The 18,483-nt window shown below is 58.3% G+C and overlaps 3 protein-coding genes across 12 annotated transcripts in view; 2 read left to right on the forward strand and 1 right to left on the reverse strand.

Annotated features, from left to right (window-relative positions):
• Nucleotides 1–179: 179 nt before the first annotated feature.
• On the reverse strand, nt 180–3,690 carry ZNF296 (zinc finger protein 296). The gene is made up of 3 exons (XM_037516765.1): nt 3,371–3,690; nt 2,996–3,145; nt 180–1,242 (listed from the first exon to the last, which is right to left on the reverse strand). The coding sequence occupies exons 1-3, from the start codon at nt 3,660–3,662 to the stop codon at nt 269–271; spliced, it is 1,416 nt and encodes a 471-aa protein (XP_037372662.1). The 5' UTR covers nt 3,663–3,690; the 3' UTR covers nt 180–268.
• Nucleotides 2,910–13,789, forward strand: GEMIN7 (gem nuclear organelle associated protein 7). Of its 10 annotated transcripts, none has more exons than XM_054697242.1 (3): nt 5,922–5,948; nt 8,636–8,729; nt 12,998–13,789. In XM_054697242.1, exon 3 carries the CDS (start codon nt 13,006–13,008, stop codon nt 13,396–13,398), a length of 393 nt encoding a protein of 130 aa, XP_054553217.1. In that variant the 5' UTR covers nt 5,922–5,948; nt 8,636–8,729; nt 12,998–13,005; the 3' UTR covers nt 13,399–13,789. The 10 variants fall into 10 exon arrangements, with proteins under 10 accessions (XP_037372668.1, XP_037372670.1, XP_037372666.1 ...); XM_054697243.1 differs by having other exon boundaries at nt 5,937–5,948; nt 8,696–8,729; XM_037516767.2 differs by lacking the exon at nt 5,922–5,948 and adding an exon at nt 6,292–8,167.
• Nucleotides 13,790–15,444: 1,655 nt separating this feature from the next.
• The window catches only part of PPP1R37 (protein phosphatase 1 regulatory subunit 37), a 34,525-nt gene continuing 31,486 nt past the window's right edge, over nt 15,445–18,483 (forward strand). The window contains exon 1 of the mRNA XM_037516774.2: nt 15,445–15,794. Within this exon, the coding sequence (XP_037372671.1) occupies nt 15,593–15,794 (202 nt within the window). The 5' untranslated portion in view covers nt 15,445–15,592. The remainder of the gene's footprint in view (nt 15,795–18,483) is intronic.

Raw genomic sequence — 18,483 nt, forward strand, 5'->3', positions numbered from 1 at the left:
CGGGAACGCGGCTTTCTGTGCCAGTCCTGCGGTGCCCCAGGCACTGGGGGCTGGCCTTTCCCCTCACCCCCTCATTCCAAACCGGTCTGTCCAGCCGTCCACCCCAAGGAGGGGAAGCCGCCTGCCCCACCTCAGACACCCCAAGAAAGCCAGAGTCCAAACGTGTGTGTAACCAGGGGAGGATTTACTCACAGCACGGGGGGGAACAGGCCAAAACACAAGTGATAACAGTGGTACCGGGGCGGCGTGGGGAGGGCGCTCCTGCTGCTCAGGCCTCCCCGGCCACCTCGGGGTGCTTCTGCCGCAGGTGCTTGTCCAGGGTGGCGCGCAGGCCGAAGGGCACACAGCAGTGGGGGCACTCGAAGCGGGTGCTGCCGGGGCCCAGGCCGTGCATGCGGCGGTGGCGGTTCAGCTTGCTGCTCTGGGCGCAGGCGTAGGAGCAGAGCTCGCAGGTGTAGGGCCGCTCGCCGGTGTGCGAGCGCCGGTGCACCGTCAGGTTGCTGCTGTTGGTGAAGTGCTTCCCGCAGAACTCGCAGCTGCCCCCCGGCCCGCGGCTCTTGCCCACGGACTTGGGCGTCTTCTTGGGCGACATCTTCTGGCTCTTGGCCGGGTCAGTTCTCTGTTCCTTCGTGGCGGCGCCCCAGCCCTCCCCGCCGGGACCTGCTTGAGCCCCGCCACCAGGTGCCCCTGGTTCCTGGACACCTGCGGTGGCGGCGGCCCCCGCCCCCTCCCCGCCGGGGCACGGGAGGGTGCTGGCCGGGGCGGCGGCATGGGCGGCCGGCTCTGGGGGCGCCGCGGAGGCCTGCTCCTGGCTGGTGTCGGCCAGGCAGGGGCTCTGGGGCCGCAGCTGCCGGTGGGTCTTCTTGTGGCGGTTGAGCTTGCTGCTCTGGGCGCAGGCGTAGGGACACTGGTCGCAGACGTACGGCCGCTCCCCGGTGTGCGAGCGCATGTGCACCTTCAGGTTGCTGAAGGAACTGAGGGTCTTCGTGCACACGGGGCAGGTGGGGCTGCGCCGGCTGAGGCTGCTCATCCGGGGGCCCTTGGCCTCGGCTTCTGGCCCCACCACGGCCGACACAGCCGCGGCCACCTCTGCCAGGCCCAGCAGCGGGGCCTCCGGGGTCTCCGGCTCCGTCTGGTAGATGGACAGTCCGTGGTCCCACTGGGCGTGGCGCAGCAGCTTCCAGGCCCCCGTGAACTGTCTGCCGCAGCGCAGGCAGCTCAAGGCCTTCAGGTCCTCGCGGTCTGCAGGGAAGAAAGAGTGGGCGTTAGTGCTGACGGCCCTTCTGTGGCTGAGCAGCGGGGCAGCGGCAGGAAGGCAGCCCCGCCGCTCTGCCTCGGGCGGCTGCCGTCTGGAGAGGCGGGCGGGCCGTCGGGCGAGCAGCAAGGAAAAGGCTGGCGTGGTCCGAGGCTTTCCCTTTTTGTGCTTGGAAGTCGGGGCCTCAGCGTGCGCTCCCGGCTTCCCTGCAAGACCCATGAGCCCTGCATTTCCCCAACAGGAAAACTGAGGCCGAGACCGTTCCCCAAGGCTCCACCGCTTGCAAGGGGTGCAGCGGGGATTTTCATCCAGAAACCTGGGAAGTAGGGAGCAGCCTTTCCAAACCAGATTATTGTTAATAAAACTATCTCGAGGACGGAACGGTGCCGCGCCGGGCCCACGCTGGTGGGTCCATGCGCGATCGTTTCCCCGCCTTGAAAGTGCTGGCCAAGGTCTAAAGAAGGCATTGGTGTGGTGACCTCGTTCCCACAGCATGGGCCCCAAAATGAGAACCCCCAAATTTTATGTTTTCTCTAGCCCTTCTAGATCCACTTGCTTTTATTTCTCAAATCCTAGACAGCCGTGGGGGTGGCTTCACGGATGCAAGACCAGGGTAAAGATCACAAGGTAGGGGTGGTTTGGGGGAGGGTCAGCCTGACCGGACTTTCAATTCTGGTTCTCTGGCTCCCTAGCTATGTGACCTTGGGCAAGAAATAGCCTCTTTGAACCTCAGCTTCTCGGTCACTAGCTAGAATCGGGGGACCCTAGGGGTCCTCCCTTTGTAAGGTGGTGTGAACTTGTATGGAGGGCAACCGAGAGCCTCGGTCCTTACCAGACCTCAGTAACACCGGCGCAGTCCCAGGTGCTGGGATGTCCAGTATGTTCCAAGGCCTCCTCGTGTCTGGTCACAATAATCCCAAAGGCGCCCCCCCCCATCCCACCCAAACTCTACCGTGGCTCCAGCCACTGCCCCTCCCATCTCTCTCCAAAGGATCCTTTCCCTGGCCCAGCCTTGCATATATAATTCATTTCTTAAACTTCGGGAGCGCAGAGGCAGCGATCTTCCGTTTGCATGAACCCCGCAGCGTACTCTGACCAAAAGCTCACTTGAAGCTACTACCCTGTTAAGGGTTTTAATTCCGTCCTAAGAAGGAACCCAGGTGCCCAGACATCAGAACCTGGCTCCAACCAGGGGTTTCCCAGCATGCCGGGCTGGGAGATTCCATCCGGGAGGGAAGCCAGAGGCCCCTTCCCTGGGGCGAGCCAAGGCACCACTCATCTCCCTCAGAGGTGATCCAGTGATGGGAAGGGGTGGCTACGAGGCCCCCCTTTCACAGCCCTTCCTCCCCCAGGCCATGGCCCTCCCCAGAGGTCCCCCCTCTATTGCCACCCTGGTCCAACCACCTGGCCAGTTATTTCTGGCCAAAGGGAAGGAGAAGTGAAACCAGATTGGGGGGGTTGTGTGCGAGGCAAATCCCCAGACTAAGTCCTCTGGGGCTGGCCACACCCTGTGGGCGGCCCTCCTTCCCTTCCCAGCCCAGCCCCCGCCCTCACCCACCCCCTCACCGCTAGTCCCAGCCCTAGGACAGGGCAGGCCCTGGCCACGCCTAAGCTGCACCCGAAGGGGAGAGAGAAAGGGGAAGTAGTGCTCACTGCCCTGCCTGTCCAGCTCAGCCCCTTCTCCCACAGGAAGCCGGGCCCTTGAACCTGAAAGGGCGACCGCCTCCCGCCTTTACTCACCTGAGCCCTGGCAGGGGCTGGGGCCTCTGGAGAGCTGACAGCCCAGCTTCTTGTGGTCCATGAAAGCAGTGATGGCCTCCAACGGGAAGGTCTGCAGGCAGCGGCCGCAGGTCAACAGATCGGGGTGTTTGTCGGTCCAGGCCTGGCGGTCTGCAGGGAGGAAGCGGGTGGTGAGCATGGGGTGGGGCCAGGATGGGGGCTGGGGGTTCCGGGGGCGAGGGGAAACCCGAAGGTCAGAAAGGGGCTGGAGGCCAGCCCGGGAGAGGGAAATAAGAAGGCAGGGGCGGGAGGCTGGGGTCGGGGGCGCGGACGAGGGGGGTCCCCCCCCCCCCGAGGGCAGGAGGGAGGGAGGCGGCCGGGGGCCGGGGCGCTCACCCGGAGGGCTCGTGGTGAGTGGCGTACACAGCCACTGGCTCCGCACGCCGGGGCCGGGGGCTCCGAGCCCGGGCAGCACGCCGAGAGCGTGGCGGGGCTCGTCCTCGAACTTCCCCGCCGCGGGCACTTCCTTCAGGTTGAAGGGCCCCAGCCACGGGGCCTGCAGGGGCCGCGGCTCGGGCTCGGGCTTCACCTCGATGATGAGGTCCGGGATCTCCATCTCGTCGTCTGTGCCGGCCGCGGGCTCCGGGTCTACTCGGCGGGGCGTGCAGCCGGCCTTGCGGCGGGACATGGGTCGCGGGCCGGGCGGGCGGGCGGGCGGGCGGAGGACTCGCGAGCCGGCGCGCTCGGGCCGCGGCTCTCAGGTGAGTGACTGCGGCGACCCGCCGCGAACTCTTACACGTGCTGGCCCGGCCCGTGGCCCCGCCCCCGGGGCGGGGCCTGGCGGAGGAGGACGGGGCGGCGACGGGGCGGCCCCGCGGGGGCCCCGCGGGGGGCCGAATCCGATCGAGGCCGTGCCGGGCGTGGGGCTCGGGGGCCGGAGCTTCGTGACCCGACTGTGCGTGGAAACAGCAGTTTCTGCTCCCGTTTTAAGGCCCGGGGAACGTCGCGCGGGCTGTGCTCCCTCCCCCGAGCCCCCCCACCCCCCTCCCCGCCGGAACATGGTTTCTAACTAGGCACCTAATAGTATGGAGTAAATGCTCCATTAAATGCATTACAATAAAAATTCACTGGGCAAACATACTGAGCGCCCGAACAAAACGGACAATGCTGACCTCAAGCAGTTTACTCGTTGGAGGCCTCAGCCTCTTAACAAGATAACTATGCAAAATACGGAATGACTCCTAGGATGGCCAGTGCAAAATAAAACTAGGACGGCTTTTAAGTGGACGGGATTACCCGGCTAGGAGCTCTCCATTTTCCTTCCTCGCTGGGGAAGGGCTAGGTAGCGTTGAGCCCTGAGGGAGGTGACCGGAAGCCAGCCTGTGCAATCAGAAATAACAAAGGGGGGTGCTAGAATACAGGGTCAGAAAATGGGGGCAGACCCAGGAGGGTTTGGACCACTTTTAGGTCTTGGTTTTCTGAGACCAAAGCCTTGGGAACGTTGGCGCAGAGGAGGGTTGCGATGCTATTATTCTCTCTGCTCTTAGACCTAGCATGGCTGTGGAAACCAAATAGCCAACTGTCTTCCTCCCTCCACCGGGGCCTCCTTGAACTTCCCTCCTCAAAGCAATTCTCTCTGCTCACTGTTTGAAGTGGCATCAACACCCTGCCCCACCCTCCAGCTCTCACAAGTTTTCTTCCTGGCACCAACCACATCATAATATAGAACTGTTTTTGACTGTCCTCTCCCTCCCTCTCCACCCCCTTCATTCTATACAAGCCCCCCAGAGGCCAGGGTCAGTCCCGCCCCCCCTAGTGTCCCCAGCCCAGCACCGAGTTAATTTCACATGCTAATCTCCCGGAGGGTTGCTCCAGGCCTGAGGGTTCCTCATATTGTTATTCAGGTCTCAACCCAATTGTCCTCCTGAGAGTAGAGGGCCTCCCTGACCATCATATCTAAAGTAGCCCCACCCTGTGAAAGCCTCACGATTTACACTCCATGACCTCCACTTGTTCCCAGTTTCCTCCTGGGCCTCAGTTTCCCCATCTGTTAGCTGAGGTGGCTTCTTCAATGTCACCTTTTCTGACCACCCGATTGAAAAAGCTCCCCCAACCCTGTCCATCATTATCACATTACCCTCCTTTGATAATCCCTTTACATCTCTCATCAAGCTGCGAAGGATCTCTGTCTAGCCTATTCTGTCCGTTCCAGCCCCCCTAGAATGTAGTTTCTGAATGGGCAGGAGCCCAGTCTGTCTTGTTTACAAATAGAACCCGAACAAGTTCATGGTTCAGGGGACAGCTGTATTGAACCGTTATGCATTCTTTAGATGGCTGTTTGCAGGGGGCCAGACACTGGGCCTTGGGAATCTAGTGGGAAGCAGAGGTCCACAGGGCGCCCTCAGGGGAGAAATGAATTGCCCGAGCTCAGAACAGCAAGGTGTTGCAGCCCTCAGGCCAGACGGTCAGCCCTGCAAGGGCCTCTGTTTCCGCCTTTGCAAAATACGGCTGCGAGGTGTGCTGGCAGACAAGAAGGCCGCCCGGGTCCACCCGTGCTACTACCCTCCGAGCTTTCTTTTTCAAGCGCGGCTTCTGAGAGCAAGATCTCCAGGTTGGGGTCGGGGAGGCGGCGTGCAGACTGGAGGGGAGGGGTGGGGTCTGCACGCGGAGAGAACAGGGTGGAAAGACTAAGCGGGAGGGGGTAGTCCCCCGCCCTCTCAGCCTCAACGTCTTCCCCTGCAAAATGGGCGTCCTGGGCGCTCCCCCTCGCAGGCCGGGGGCCAGGTCCAGGGCTAAGCCGGGCCGCCCGCGAGCGATGCCGGAGGCGCGCGCCTGGGCCACCCCGGAGCCGCCCGCGACCACGTGGGGCGGCGGCGGCGCGGGCGGAACGCAGGTCCCGCGGCTCTCGCGGCCCGCCCGGGCCTCTGCCGCGGGGGCGCCGGCGGAAGTGGGGGCGCCGGCGCCGCGGACCTCGGTGAGTGCGGGGCGTTGGTGCCGGGCCGCGCGCCGGCGCCGCTCCCTGGCCCCGGAGGCGCCGGGGGGACGCCTGCCCGAGCGGAGGAAAGCGCGGCCTGGACTCCGGCCCCGGGGCCGGGAGGGACGCGGCGGGGGGCGGGGGAGGCGCGGGAGGGCGCCCTGCGCCCCCTCTGGGGACTCGGCTCCGCGGCGGCCGGGCCCGCGGTCACCTCCGCGCGCGCCGCGCTCGCCTGGGGTCGGGTGCCGGGAGCCCCGAGGCGGCCGCCAGTCCAGCCGCAGCGCCCGGGCGGGGTGGGGAGTGGACGCCCGGGGGCCGGGAGGACCCACTTAGTATAAGAAAAGGAGAGCGATGGGTGGCCAGGGTGGAAGCAAGAGAAAGCTGACCCGGCCAGGGGAGGGGGAGGAGTCTGTGTTTGGGGTGCTGACCCGATCGCGAGGCTCCATTGCAGTCATTTGCATCCAGATGGGACTCCTGGGTGGTGGGTGGACCTGGCAGCACCTTGGTGAATTAGGTCTGGGACCTCGCTGTTTACCGGATAACTCAGCAACTGGCGGCTGTGAAGGGCTAAATGTTTGTCCACTGAGCGCTCATTCCCGTTTTCTTGAAAGTGGACAGCTGAGGCCCCCAGGAGAAAGACTCTCCCCTGCCATTGACCTGAGTGATGGGCTCTTAGATAAGTCGAATTCGTTTTTTCTGGTGATGGGGGATGGGTCTGGACATTTTTCCTGGAATCTTTGAGCAACAAATCCTTGATATGGAGAGTGAAAGGATAAAGGACTCCGGGGCCTGGTCACCAGGAAAATGGATCATGCCTGCCAGGACACACCCTAGGTGACCTTTCCTCTGACCGGTTTCTTATCAGGTCACACCTTGGCTCCCAAAGCTCCAGCTGCTCCCCCACGCTGGCTGCAGAGGGCTGGGGTGATGGCCCAACTCCGTTCACCCCAACCTGGTGTTGCTTTCTTTTTCTGCCACGCAACAGCTTGCACCAGTAGATGATTGGATATAGCCCAGCTTTAGTTACCTCTTCGAGAAAATTGGGATTGCACTGCCTCCCCCCCCCCATGGAGGAAAAAAAAGTCCCTACTGGCCCACCCTTAATTTTGTTGTATCACAGGGATTTAACATAATTCTTTGGCCGCTGGCTTAATTGCCATCAGTCCTTTATTAAGTGCTAGCTCTAGAGACGGGTATTTCTCTCCCTAAACACTCCAGTGTAAGGAGGCTGGGCAAAAACACTGGGGACTAATAACCCTCACTAAACTTGGAGTAAATACTGGGGACTAATAACCCTCACTAAATTTGGAGTGAAGTGGACACATTAATTCTAAAACTTGTATATCCCTTAATCTCATTCACAGAAGTAACCTTCTGATTAACTGGAAAATGTCAATATCCTTTAATCCCATTAACTGGCCATCGCCAAAACCTAGGGAGTCTTGGCAGCACTCGGCTGCCCACCTGTGACTATGCAGTTGCTTCCTTTCACCAACTCTCTCCCTCCGCAGGGCAGCAGCCTCCCTGCCTGCCCGTGACCTGCCCCATGCCAGGGCTTCCCTTCACTGACCTCCTTCAGCGGTGGCCGCTCTCCTCAGGGCTATCCACCTGCAACCACGCAGGCCTCTCAGCAAACCTGTCCCTTTCGGGGCAGCTCTTCCTGCCCGCTTGTGTCTATGCAAGTGTCTTTTGCTATCCTATCCCTTTTCTAATAATCCTGCTCTTCATATATGTATATATATATATATATACACACACACACACACACACCAACCTTGGGAGTCCTCCTGGACTCATCGGATGCCCTGAAACCATCAGTAAATAGTGAAAGCTCTCATCTCAGCCTTCAGAACATACCCTAATCTGATCACTTCTTCTACCTCACTGGCCCCACCCTTATCTTTCATGACTAGTGTGGCTTCTGTCTGGGTTTCCTGCTTGTCTCTGTCCTCCACAGTGCTGCAGACTGAGGGATCCTGTGAAAACTGGTCAGACCCTGACACTCTTGCGTAGAGTTCCCTTGTCTCCCATCTCACCCAAAGTTCTCACAAGGGCCGTCAAGGCCTCTGCGTGATCTGCCCCTGCCCCCACCTCCTCCACGATGGCCTCCTTGCTCCTCATCAAAGTCACCCTTCCATGAGATTTCACTTACTGTGCTTTTTGACTGGAATACGTCTTCCCCACATCTCGTCAGGACTCAATTCTGTGACTTGACTCAGGTAACCTTATCAGGGAGATCTTCCCTGAGTACTCTTTCTGGGAACTACCTCTTGCCTCCAAGGCTGGTCAGGTGTCCCCTCTGGGTTTTTTTGTCTTTTTTTTTTAAAGAGCAGGTTTATTAGAAAAGGGACAGGACAGTAAAAGACACTTGCATGGCTTCTCTTCACTGACCTCTCTCAGCAGAGGCAGCTCTCCTCAAAGCCCTCTGGCATCTTGAAGCCCCCAGGTTCCTTCATTCCAGGCTGGTGCACTCTGGATCCTCACTGTCTGGGCTGAGTCTTTGTCACCCTCTGGACTGTGAGCCCAGCTGGGCAGGGCTGGGTTGTTTCACTGAGCTGCGTCCCCAGCACTGCCCAACACGGGGTGGACACAGAGGAGGCACTCAAATAATGGGTGCCGATAATGTGGATGGGTGAATCTTAACATTCCTGCAACCAGCACTTAACTGAATTGCTCCTGTTTCTCAGGCCCTAGGTGGGGTTGGGAATGGAGTTGTAAAGATAGAGGACCCGTCTCTTCTCTCACAGGCTTCTGTTTCGTGGGAGGACAAACAGCATGTAGGTAAGCAAGCAAATAGATTACCAGAAGTGACTATGAAGAGAAGATGATGCAGAGTAAAAGAGTTACTGCTTCCCCCCTGAAAAGGTAGAAATTTGAGCAGCAGCAGCCTGAGAGAAACAAGGGAGGAAGATGAGCATGCAGCTGGAAATGTATATATCTCCCATCTAGAAGAGGATTCCAGGCACTCAACAGCAAGTGCAAAGGCCCTGAGGCAGGAATGTACTTGGCTCATTCAAGTAACAATAACAGTGAGGAAGGCTAGAGGCATGGGAGATGAGGTCTGGGAAAGCATAGGGTCTTGTGGCCATTTTAAGGACCTTGGCTTTTGCAACAAGAGAGGGGACAGCCATGGAGGCCTCTGAACTGAGGAGGGGTTATGATCAGACTTAGTTCTCAGAGGATCCCTCTGGCAGTCGAGTGGGGTCCAGACTGTGGGGTGGAGGTCGCAGCTGGGAGCACGTTGGGGTGAGGGCCCAGGAAGGGGCAGAGTGGGGAGGTCAAAAGTCACTGGATTCTCAATGTGATTTTTTAAAAATTTATTTATTTATGCATACAAGAGCTGGGGTATAGGCCAGAGGTGTGGGGGGTGGTGGTGAGAGGATTCACAAGAGACAGGGTGGGGAACAGAACAGGCAGACTGAAATACACTGCTGAGGGGAGCAGTGGGCGAGTCAGGAGAGGTCTGCTGCACCATGGGGTTGCTCCCTGGCTGGCCGGGGATCGAACTCAGGCTGCAGATTGCTTCACAGTGCGGTGCTTTAGCCCCTTGCGCCACCAGGGAGGCCCTCTCAATGTGATTTCGAAGGTGGAGCTGACAAGGTTTACTGATGGATTGAATGTGGGTGGGAGAGAAAGTAGAGTCCAAGACACTGTGGGATCACCAAACTCCTTTGCCCAGCAACCCTTGGGGGGCTTCTTTTATGCTTCATTTCGCAGATGAGGAGTCTGAAAAAGGAGGAGGCTGCTTATAGGGTAGCAGGAACCTCCTTGGAGTGAGTCTGAGAGGGCTGGGAACTGTCTTCTCCCTAGTCTGTGCCCCTGTCCTCTGCCTGGTGGTAAGCTGTAGCCAGTTGCAGCCTTGTTAGCTAAGAGTGGGTTTTATACTTCTAGGTGGTTGGAAAAGTAAAACTTTGGTGGTGTGTGAAATTCACTAAAATTCAAATTCCAGTGGCCTCCCAGGGGAGGATCTTGGCTCAGGGCCACGTTTATTGCTCACCTGTTGCAGGGCTGCTTTCCTGCTACTGTGGCAGAGTTGGGGAGTTGTGACACAGACCCTATGGCCGATAGCCTAAACTGTTTACTCTTAGGTCCTTTCCAGAAGGACCTCAAGAAGGAATTTGCTGACTTGTGCTTGTAAGGATTTGTTTTGAGTCATCAGTGGAGGTGTCCAATCCGTAGGACTTGACAGCTAGTTACAGAGGTGTTGGGAAAGTCTGGGACAGGGGCAGAAAGGGGTTGGGGTGTAGGTGACATTTTTTAAGGGACATGGAGGAATTACAATACACCCCTTTTTAAAATGAAGATTTACAAGTTATTTGGAATAACTTACACAAATACATGGTACTGAATCCAAAAGATACTAAAAGGTGGACAGCTAAGAGTCCAGCCCCACGCTGCAGCCTTGCATTTGGAGTAGTTGACTAAGCTTTTGCTGTTTTCCTGGGGCCCGTGGAACCGTTCTCTTTGAGGCGCTCCTGATTGACACCCCAAATAGAATCACAAAGGATTTGAAGGTGTTTCTCCAGAGCTGTGCCACAGCTGGCCTTTTTTTTTAAAACAGTTATTTGGGGCCTCCCTGATGGCGCAAGGAGTTAAGACGTAGCACTATGAAGCTATCCACAACCACTGCAGCTTGAGTTCGTCCCCGGCAAGGGAGGTGACCCACATGGTGCAGTGGACCTCTCCCCTATCTCGCCCACTGCTCCCCTCGGCAGTGTATTTCAGTCTGCCTGTTCTGTTCCCAACTCTGTCTCTGATGGATCTTCTCACCCCCCACACCTCTGGCCCGTACCCCAGTTCTTGTATGCATAAATAAATACATCTTTTTGTTAAAGAGGTGCATAAATAAATGAATCTGTTTTTTAAAGAGGTGCATAAATAAATGAATCTTTAAAAAAAAGATTTATTTATGCATATAAGAACTGGGGTACAAGCTGGAGACACCGGGGGTGAGAGGATTCACCAGAGACAGAGTGGGGAACAGAACAGGATTGACTGAAGTATACTGCTGAGGGAAGCAGTGGGAGAGACAGGAGAGGTCTGCTTTGCCATGTGGGTAGGTAGCTCCCTGGCCTGCCTGGGATCTAACTGGTGCTTCGGTGGCTGCAGATAGCTTCATAGTGCTGTAACTTAACCCCTCATGGGCCTTTTTTTTTTTTTTTTAGTATTTTTTTAAGATTTATTTATGTATACATACAAGAACTGGGGTACAGGCCAGAGGTTTGGGGGGATAAGAGGATTCACCAGACACAGAGTAGGGAACAGAACAAGCAGATCGACTGAAATACACTGCTGAGGAGAGGAGTGGGCAAGTTAGGGGAAATCTGCTGCGTTACGTTGGTAGCTCCCTGGCCAGGGATCGAACTAGGTGCTGCAGTGGCTGCAGATAGTTTCATAGGTTTTGTCTTAACCCCTTGTGCCAAGGGAGGCCCTATTGGCCTTTTGAATCTTCCTTGTTCTGAGAAGTGAGGACGCCTTGAGCTTTGATTTGCGGTTCCCTGGATCCCAGTCAGGGTGTGAATCTGTTCGTTTGTTCAGTTTACAGCCTCTCCACCTGCATCTGTCTCCGCACTGCTTCTCAACTAGGGGCGATCTTTTATTCCTCAGGGGACATTGGCAATCTATGGAAACCTTTTTTTGGGGAGAGGGATTATAAAATGTAATTTTCCTTCTAGACTTTAATCAAAGGAGACATTTTTTTGGTTGTCGTATCTCGGGATGGGGGGCACTACTGACATCTAGTGGGTAGAGGCCAGGGATGCTGCTCAAATCCTACCCCTGTGCCCAGGACAGCCCCCTATAAGAAAACTAGACCACGATCCAGTTCCAGAGTCACAAGTGAGGCATTGACTTCCACAGTCCACGCCAGCAGTAAGAGTGACTGGACCCGGATGTCAGCGATAGAGTAGGGAATGTCAGATTGGGAATTGATAGGATTCCACCACCTCCTCTTTCTCTTTTGGGACCTTAATTTTTTTTTTTTTTTTTAAAGATTTATTTATTTATGCAAGCACTGGGTACAGTCAGAAGCGCGGGAGGGTGAGAGAATTCACCAGAGTGAGAGCTGGGAGCAGAACAGGCAGAAGGACCGAAGTACACTGCTGAGGGGAGCAGCGGGCGGCAGGAGAGGTCTGCACGCCATGTGGGACCCTCCTTCAGTGGCCGGGGAGCTGCCGGGGATCGAACCGGCGCTGTAGAGGCTTCGGGCAGCTTCGCAACCCAGCGCTCAACCGCTGCGCCACCGTGGAGGCCCTGGGACCTTAATTTTTAAAAAATCCAGGCTAATTTTTTTTGTGTGTGTGGACTGTTCCTCAATTTGCATCTCTTCAGGATTAGATTCAGGTGATCCATTTGGGGCAGGAATACCACAGAAGTGGTGCCCTGTGCTCAGCCTATCAGGAGACAGGACATCTGGTTGCCGCATTATCAGCCATGCTGATTTTTGTCCCCGAGCCAAGGTGTTATCCCTAGGTTCCTAGGTTTCTACACTATAAAGTTAGTGTCTGTAACTGTCATGTTAACATATGAACCGTTGCAAAATTTTTTTAAAGATTTATTTATTTATGCATACAAGAGCTAGGGCACAGGCCAGAGATGCAGGGGGTGAGAGGATTTACCAGAGACAGAGTGGGGAACAGAACAGGCAGACTGACTGAAACACACTGCTGAGGGGAGCAGCGGGCGAGACAGGAGAGGTCTGCTGCGCCATGTGGGTTGCTCCCTGGCCGGGATCAAACTCATGCTGCAGTGGCTAAGGATAGCTTGATAGCGCTGAGACACTTTAACCCCTGTGCCACCAGGGAGGCCTGGGCTTCATTCTTGCAGCAAATATTTGTATGGTTGGAGACTGGGAATAAAACTGGGATAAAAGTAGACAAAAGTCCCTGGATCTTATGAATGACTGCCACTTCCTGGGAAGGGGGACTGGTACAAATTTTAGGAGGGGAAATCAGGAATTGGGTTTTTAACAAATTAAGCTGAGAGGCGATAGAAAAGCCTCCGTTCTCTGTCCTCCCTCAGTGATTTCCCTGCTCTTCTTCATCCAACAGCCAGGACAATGCAGACTCCGCTGACCATTCCTGTACCTGTGCTCCGGCTTCCCAGGGGCCCTGATGGCTTCAGCCGAGGCTTTGCCTCCAATGGACGCAGAGCTCCCCTGAAACAGATTCCTGAAATTTCAGAGTCTTCTGTGGCACAAGAATCTCGGGAATCCCAGGAACAGCGAGCCCGAGCCGCACTTCGGGAGCGCTACCTCCGCAGCCTGCTGGCCATGGTGGGCCGCCAGGTGAGCTTCACATTGCACGAGGGGGTGCATGTGACTGCACACTTTGGAGCCACCGACCTGGATGTGGTCAACTTCTACGTGTCGCAGCTGCAAACTCCAATAGGTGTGCAGGCTGAGGCACTGCTGCGGTGTAGCGACATTATTGCGTACACCTTCAAGCCTTGACGACGTCGTTGTGTTCACCTTTCTGCTGTAGGCTTAGCCAGAGTATCCCAGGTTCCTGAGTTCTGGAACTCTGGGCCCCACAAAATTTGGACCTCCCTTGGAATTTTGAGACGAACTCCAAGCAACTGTGACTTCTTGGAACCGCCCGGGTCTCCACAGTAAAATTCTGCAACCTCAGGAGTCTTTGTTCCCCTGGAAAGGAATGCTCTACCTCACAGAACTCTGAGCAACAGAAACATGGGTGGTTCCTGAAGACTGGGGGCAGGGAGGGAATAAAGCAGTGCAAATTGCAGAGTGAAAAGTTGTTTATTGAAGCAGGTGCAAAATACGGCCACCCTGAAGATACTCCCTAATACTCCCCTCCCGCCAAAGAGCCAATGTATCCAGAAAAATTCACCTCCTGTGTTTTTTTTTTTTTTTTTTTAATGTACCCTGTAGGGATAGAGCCAAATTTAGTTACCCAAGAGCAGAACCCAGTGGAGTGGGGCCCGGAAGGGGCTGGGAGGTGTTACAGGGACATCCTTTTCCCCCTTACAGGAGCTCAGATGAAAGTGCAGAGCAGAGGTTTGCACCACCGCACGTGGGAATGGCCGGTGCCACGTGACGGCCTGAAGTGAAAGATTTAGTCTCAAGTTCTTTGTGGGGCAGCTGGTCGAACAAGGCGAGGGGTGTGGCTCGCCCGGGGTTACCGGGGGCTCACTAGCACCCCCACCATCGCCCCGGACCCCAGGTGGTGTGGACCGCCCACTAGTGGCCGCTGATTCGCTTCACCGCCCAAGCGGGGAGGGGTCGGGCCCTGTGTGGCTGCGCCAAGGAGAAAGGCTGGGGATGAAGGGCTTGGGTGACGCTTCGCGCCTTCTCCGTGTCGCTCCAGCTGTGCAGCGCCCGGCCCGTGCCCCTCCCTTCCCTGAGCACAGTCGTTAATGGTCTTTCAGCAGATTAGCTTTGAAAAAAGTAATTTCTGCCCCAGAAGTTCAGGAAGTAAGTGAAGAGTTCCAGCAAGTGTCGAGGCGATCGGCGCCGGCGTCCTCGGCCGCGGCGAGCGCGGGCCAGCCCAGGGCCTCGCCACGCTCCCGCCATTCACGGCGCCCCCTCTGGCCGGTCACGGCCTCGCTCCCGAGTTGCCTTGGCAACGACGTGGCCCGCCCCGCCCCCTTCCGGGCTGAGCCCCGCCCCCGGGCAGCGGGGCGGGCGGGCCCGGCTCGGCGAAAGTGCCGAGGGGAAGGCGAAGCGAGCCTCCGCGGCCTCGCGGGGGGCGCGGCCTGAGCTGCGGGACCGCTCGCGGCGCCGGGCGCCCCCCGCTCCGCCGCCCGCCGCCCGCAGATTCGCTTCGGGCCTCGGCTCCGCTTTCTTCCTTCCCGCGGCTTTTATTTTAACCAGGGGGGTGATGCTCCGAACGGGCTCGTTTATTTTCGTTTGTGAACTTAAACTGCACCTTTCGCAACGTTATCCGAATAAAGGGCCCGACTGGCGAAACTGCCCTCCGCAATGGCAGGCTGGCGCGGCACGGGCACGGGGCGCGGCTTCCTCCCCGGGCGGGGCCCCGCGCATCCCCAGCCGGGGTGGCTCCGACCCGCTCCTCGCCTCCCAAGTTCGCATCCCTCTGTCTCTCGCCTCATCAGCTGCCCGGCTCTGCCAAGCCCTCGTTTTTATTTCTGCCAACTCCGCCTCCTCCTCCACGCCCGCGGCTCGCGACGCCTGTGAGCAGCGCGCCCGCACGGCAGACACGGGGGGGGGCGGCGCGGGGGCGGCCGGGTTCGCGCCTGCGCGCTGCTCCGGGCGACGGCGTCCGCCTCGCCCCGCCCCCCGCGCGCTGCCGTTCCGGCCCCGCAGATTCGCGGCTCACGTCGCTCTCCGCCGCGACGCCTCCCGCCGCCGGCCCCTCCCCTCACCAGCCGCCAGGCACCGCCGCCTCCCAGCAGCCCGAAGAGATTTTCTGCTTTTCTCAGCGCACGGCGGGCGCCGCGGCCCGGCACGAAAGTGCGGCTGCGAACGATCAGGCGCGCGCGGGGCTCGGGGGAGGCGCGCTCGGGCCGCCGGCGGCTGCGACTACGACGGCCCGGGGAGCGCACGGAGGCGGCGCCTGAAGCGGCGGCGGAGCCGATGCCCCGGGACGGCGGGCGGGCCCGGAGAGACGAGTCCGGGGCCCGGGGCATGTCCCCGGGGCCCCCGTGAGGAGGCGGCCGCGGCGGCGATGGAGATCCCGCCGCAGGAGGCGCCGCCCGGGCCGGGCGCGGACGGCGATGCCGAGGAGGCCCCCGCCGAGGCCCGGTCTCCCAGCCCCACGTCGCCCCCGGCCGACGGACGCCTCAAGGGAGCGGCCAAGCGCGTCACGTTCCCCTCGGACGAGGATATCGTGTCCGGAGCGGTGGAGCCCAAAGACCCTTGGAGACACGGTAGCTATGGCCGGGGCGCTGGAGCGGAGGAGGGTCGAGGGGGACCCCGAGTCAGTGCAGCGCCCGGCCCGGAGGTGGCACCCACCAAGTCACACCTGGTCATGACTGGTAGAGACAATCGTCGGCTTCGAGCTGGAGGGTGTTGGGGGTGGGGGTGGCTGTAGCGCTGGAAGAAGAGTAGCAGGTTTACTGCCCCCCCCTTTCCCCCACCATTCCCCCCAGGAAGGTGATCGTTTTAGGATCTAGAACGACGAGCCGTTAAAGTTTGGTGGCTTGGGAGATGGGGCAGGCGGTACTTCGAGTTCATAGTTCCCCTAAAGAAGGGGAGAGCGCCCAGTTAGGGGCGGGAGAGTGGGTCAGCCTTGGTGCTGAAAGGGCCATTGGAGGAGTTTGATGGGCCCATGGGGATGGAAGAAAGGTTAGGTTGCTATCTGCAAAGACTTGGGGCAGCGGGGTGGTCATGTCACTCACTCTCTTGGCAGAAAGAAGGAAGAGGAATAAACCTGGACTATGGCTGGAGAGGAGTGAATCCTGGGGATTGGGAAAGGATCTGATGATAAATTCCCAGAAAAGGAGCAGAACTGGCGGTCATTTGCCAGGGTGGGTGAGAGGAGGTGTTAGAAATGTTGGCATTAAGAAGAAGAAAAGGCACTCCCAAAAGAGGAAGCAGAAACATTATCCGTCTCTTAGGAGCAGAGGAACTTTGGGGCCCCGCTCTGGAAGGATTTTATTTTGTATTTTTTTTTTCCCCTGGCAAAGAAATCCTGGTCAGTAGAAGATGGTGAGAGAATGAAGTTTGGGAGCTCGAGGTGTGGGGGAACGGTCCCCTGGAGAAGGTCAGGTTATTGTTGGAACGGGAAGGGCAGCTGCAAGAGTGTGTACCCCGGGGGCTGGCAAAGTGGAGAGTGGCCCCATAGAAGGACAGCGGAGTTGAGTTTCTCCCTGCCCTGAACAAGTCTGTCAGTCTTGCTAGGGTGGAGCCTGCCAAGAGAGGGATCAGACAGACTGACCCTGGCTTTATAGAAGCTCCCTGGGGAAAGAGGAGGAACTGTCACAGTATGTGGGCAGCGGACAGCTTGGTGGCTTTGATGTGACAGTGAGACGCATGGTGGCTGGAAGCTGGACACACAGGGAGCCTGCCATGAGTGTTGAAGAGTTATGGGTAATTTAAGATTCTTGGCTTTGGGAGTCAAGGAAGCCCTTGGGCTGTAGGCCCCAGGGATAGGTGGTCGCTTTGGGGTTGGCGGGCTTGGTGGCGAGGAAGGGAATAGTCGCATGGGCCCTGCCAGCAGCTTGGTATCCACTCCAGCGAGTTCAGGGCAGAAAGGGGCAAAGACCTGGAGAGGCAGAGCAGGGAGGTGGACAGCAGGGGCTCCAGTTCCAGTCCTGACTCCCATTACCCACATCACGACCTTGGACTAGTCGCCTCACTCTCTTAGCCTCAGTTTTCCCATCGGTAAAGTGGCACAGGGCTGGAGAGAGGACTCAGCGGGGTTGGGTATGGAAAGTCATCAGCCAGGGCCTGTCTTTGTCAACTGGCCATTCGTGTCGGTCATTTTAGGGGCCAGTCTAGCGGGGTGGGGCTCTGGATGTTTCTGCTTCCCAGGCTTCCAGGAACGGGATGGAGATGGCAGTCAGTGTTTGGTCACTGGGTAAGAGGGAGGGAAGACGGTCAATTTGTGGGGGTAGCTGATGGGATTGGCATGGCGTGAGGAAGGGGTAGCTTCGGGCCTGCAGGTTCCCAGTAGAGGAACAGCTGTGTGTAGCCAGCTGTTTGCCTTTGAGTAAGCGGTTTTTCCTCTCTGAGCCTCCTGTTTCGTTCTCTGCAAATGGAGGTGCTAATTTCTACCATGGGGTAGCGGCGAGGATTAAGTAAGATAGTTCTCCTTCGTGCCTGCCACATAAATAGCAGCTGCTGTTATCCAAGCAGATTCAGTTTGTGGTTTTCATGGGCTGCCTTGGAGAGGCAGTGGGGGAGTTTGAGGGGAGGGGAGAGAGGGCAGTTGGAGCCCTGCTGGGAGGAGCTGAGGGCACTGCTGATGATTGGTCTTGGTTTGGCTGGGTGAGGGGAGAAGGAGGTGCTGCCTGGGGGGCGGGGGGGGGGTGGTGTCTCTCACTGCTGGAAGCTGAAGAGGAATGGTGAGGACTGGGCAGGGCTTGCTCCCTGGGAGGAGTCGGTGGGTCCGAGGTGCGGACGTGGCTCCCGTGCCCTGCTGGTGGAGTTGGTCTGCCCTAGCTGGGGAGAGGGGTTGAGGAGGATTTGGGCTGGCAGTGCAGGAGTCGGGTGGTCTTGGGCCCTGGCAGGGGAACCGTCATTGGTGAAGTTGGTGAGTTTGGGCAATGGGTTTAATGTTCAGGACTGCATGATGCGGCGGCCGGCAGTGCCGAGGAGCAGGGGGCTCGCCTCTGCCAGGGGAGGCCAGTGGAGTTGTTCGCTGGCCGGGTCTGAGGGAGGTGGGGGCCCACTGGGTCACAGAAGAGGAGATGCTGTGCGGTCGAGCCCAGGGGCTCCCTGTTGGAGAGGCCAGAGGGACTCCGGGGGCCGCCAGCAAGGCAGCCCGTCCTGGGGGAGGGCTGGGAGACTTAGAGTCTGAAAGGGGGTGTCATGTGAGCTGTGCTGGTGACACCACCCCAGGCAGTGGGTGAGGAGAGTTGGAGGGTCGGCCCTGGGGGAGGGTCATGCAGAAAC

The sequence above is a fragment of the Talpa occidentalis genome, unplaced genomic scaffold (genome assembly GCF_014898055.3).
Source record: "Talpa occidentalis isolate TD23 unplaced genomic scaffold, MPIMG_talOcc4v2.1 talOcc4.17, whole genome shotgun sequence".
In the NCBI taxonomy this organism is placed as follows: Eukaryota; Metazoa; Chordata; class Mammalia; order Eulipotyphla; family Talpidae; genus Talpa; species Talpa occidentalis.

Bases quoted from the DNA above. Each gene is read 5' to 3' on its own strand.
- GEMIN7 (XM_037516771.2), top strand. From the start codon at position 13,006: ATGCAGACTCCGCTGACCATTCCTGTACCTGTGCTCCGGCTTCCCAGG.
- ZNF296 (XM_037516765.1), bottom strand. From the start codon at position 3,662: ATGTCCCGCCGCAAGGCCGGCTGCACGCCCCGCCGAGTAGACCCGGAG. The intron at 3,146-3,370 runs GTGAGCGCCCCG...TCCTCCCTGCAG, and splicing joins ACTCACCACGAGCCCTCCGG to ACCGCCAGGCCTGGACCGAC. The intron at 1,243-2,995 runs GTGAGTAAAGGC...TCTTCCCTGCAG, and splicing joins CAGCCCCTGCCAGGGCTCAG to ACCGCGAGGACCTGAAGGCC.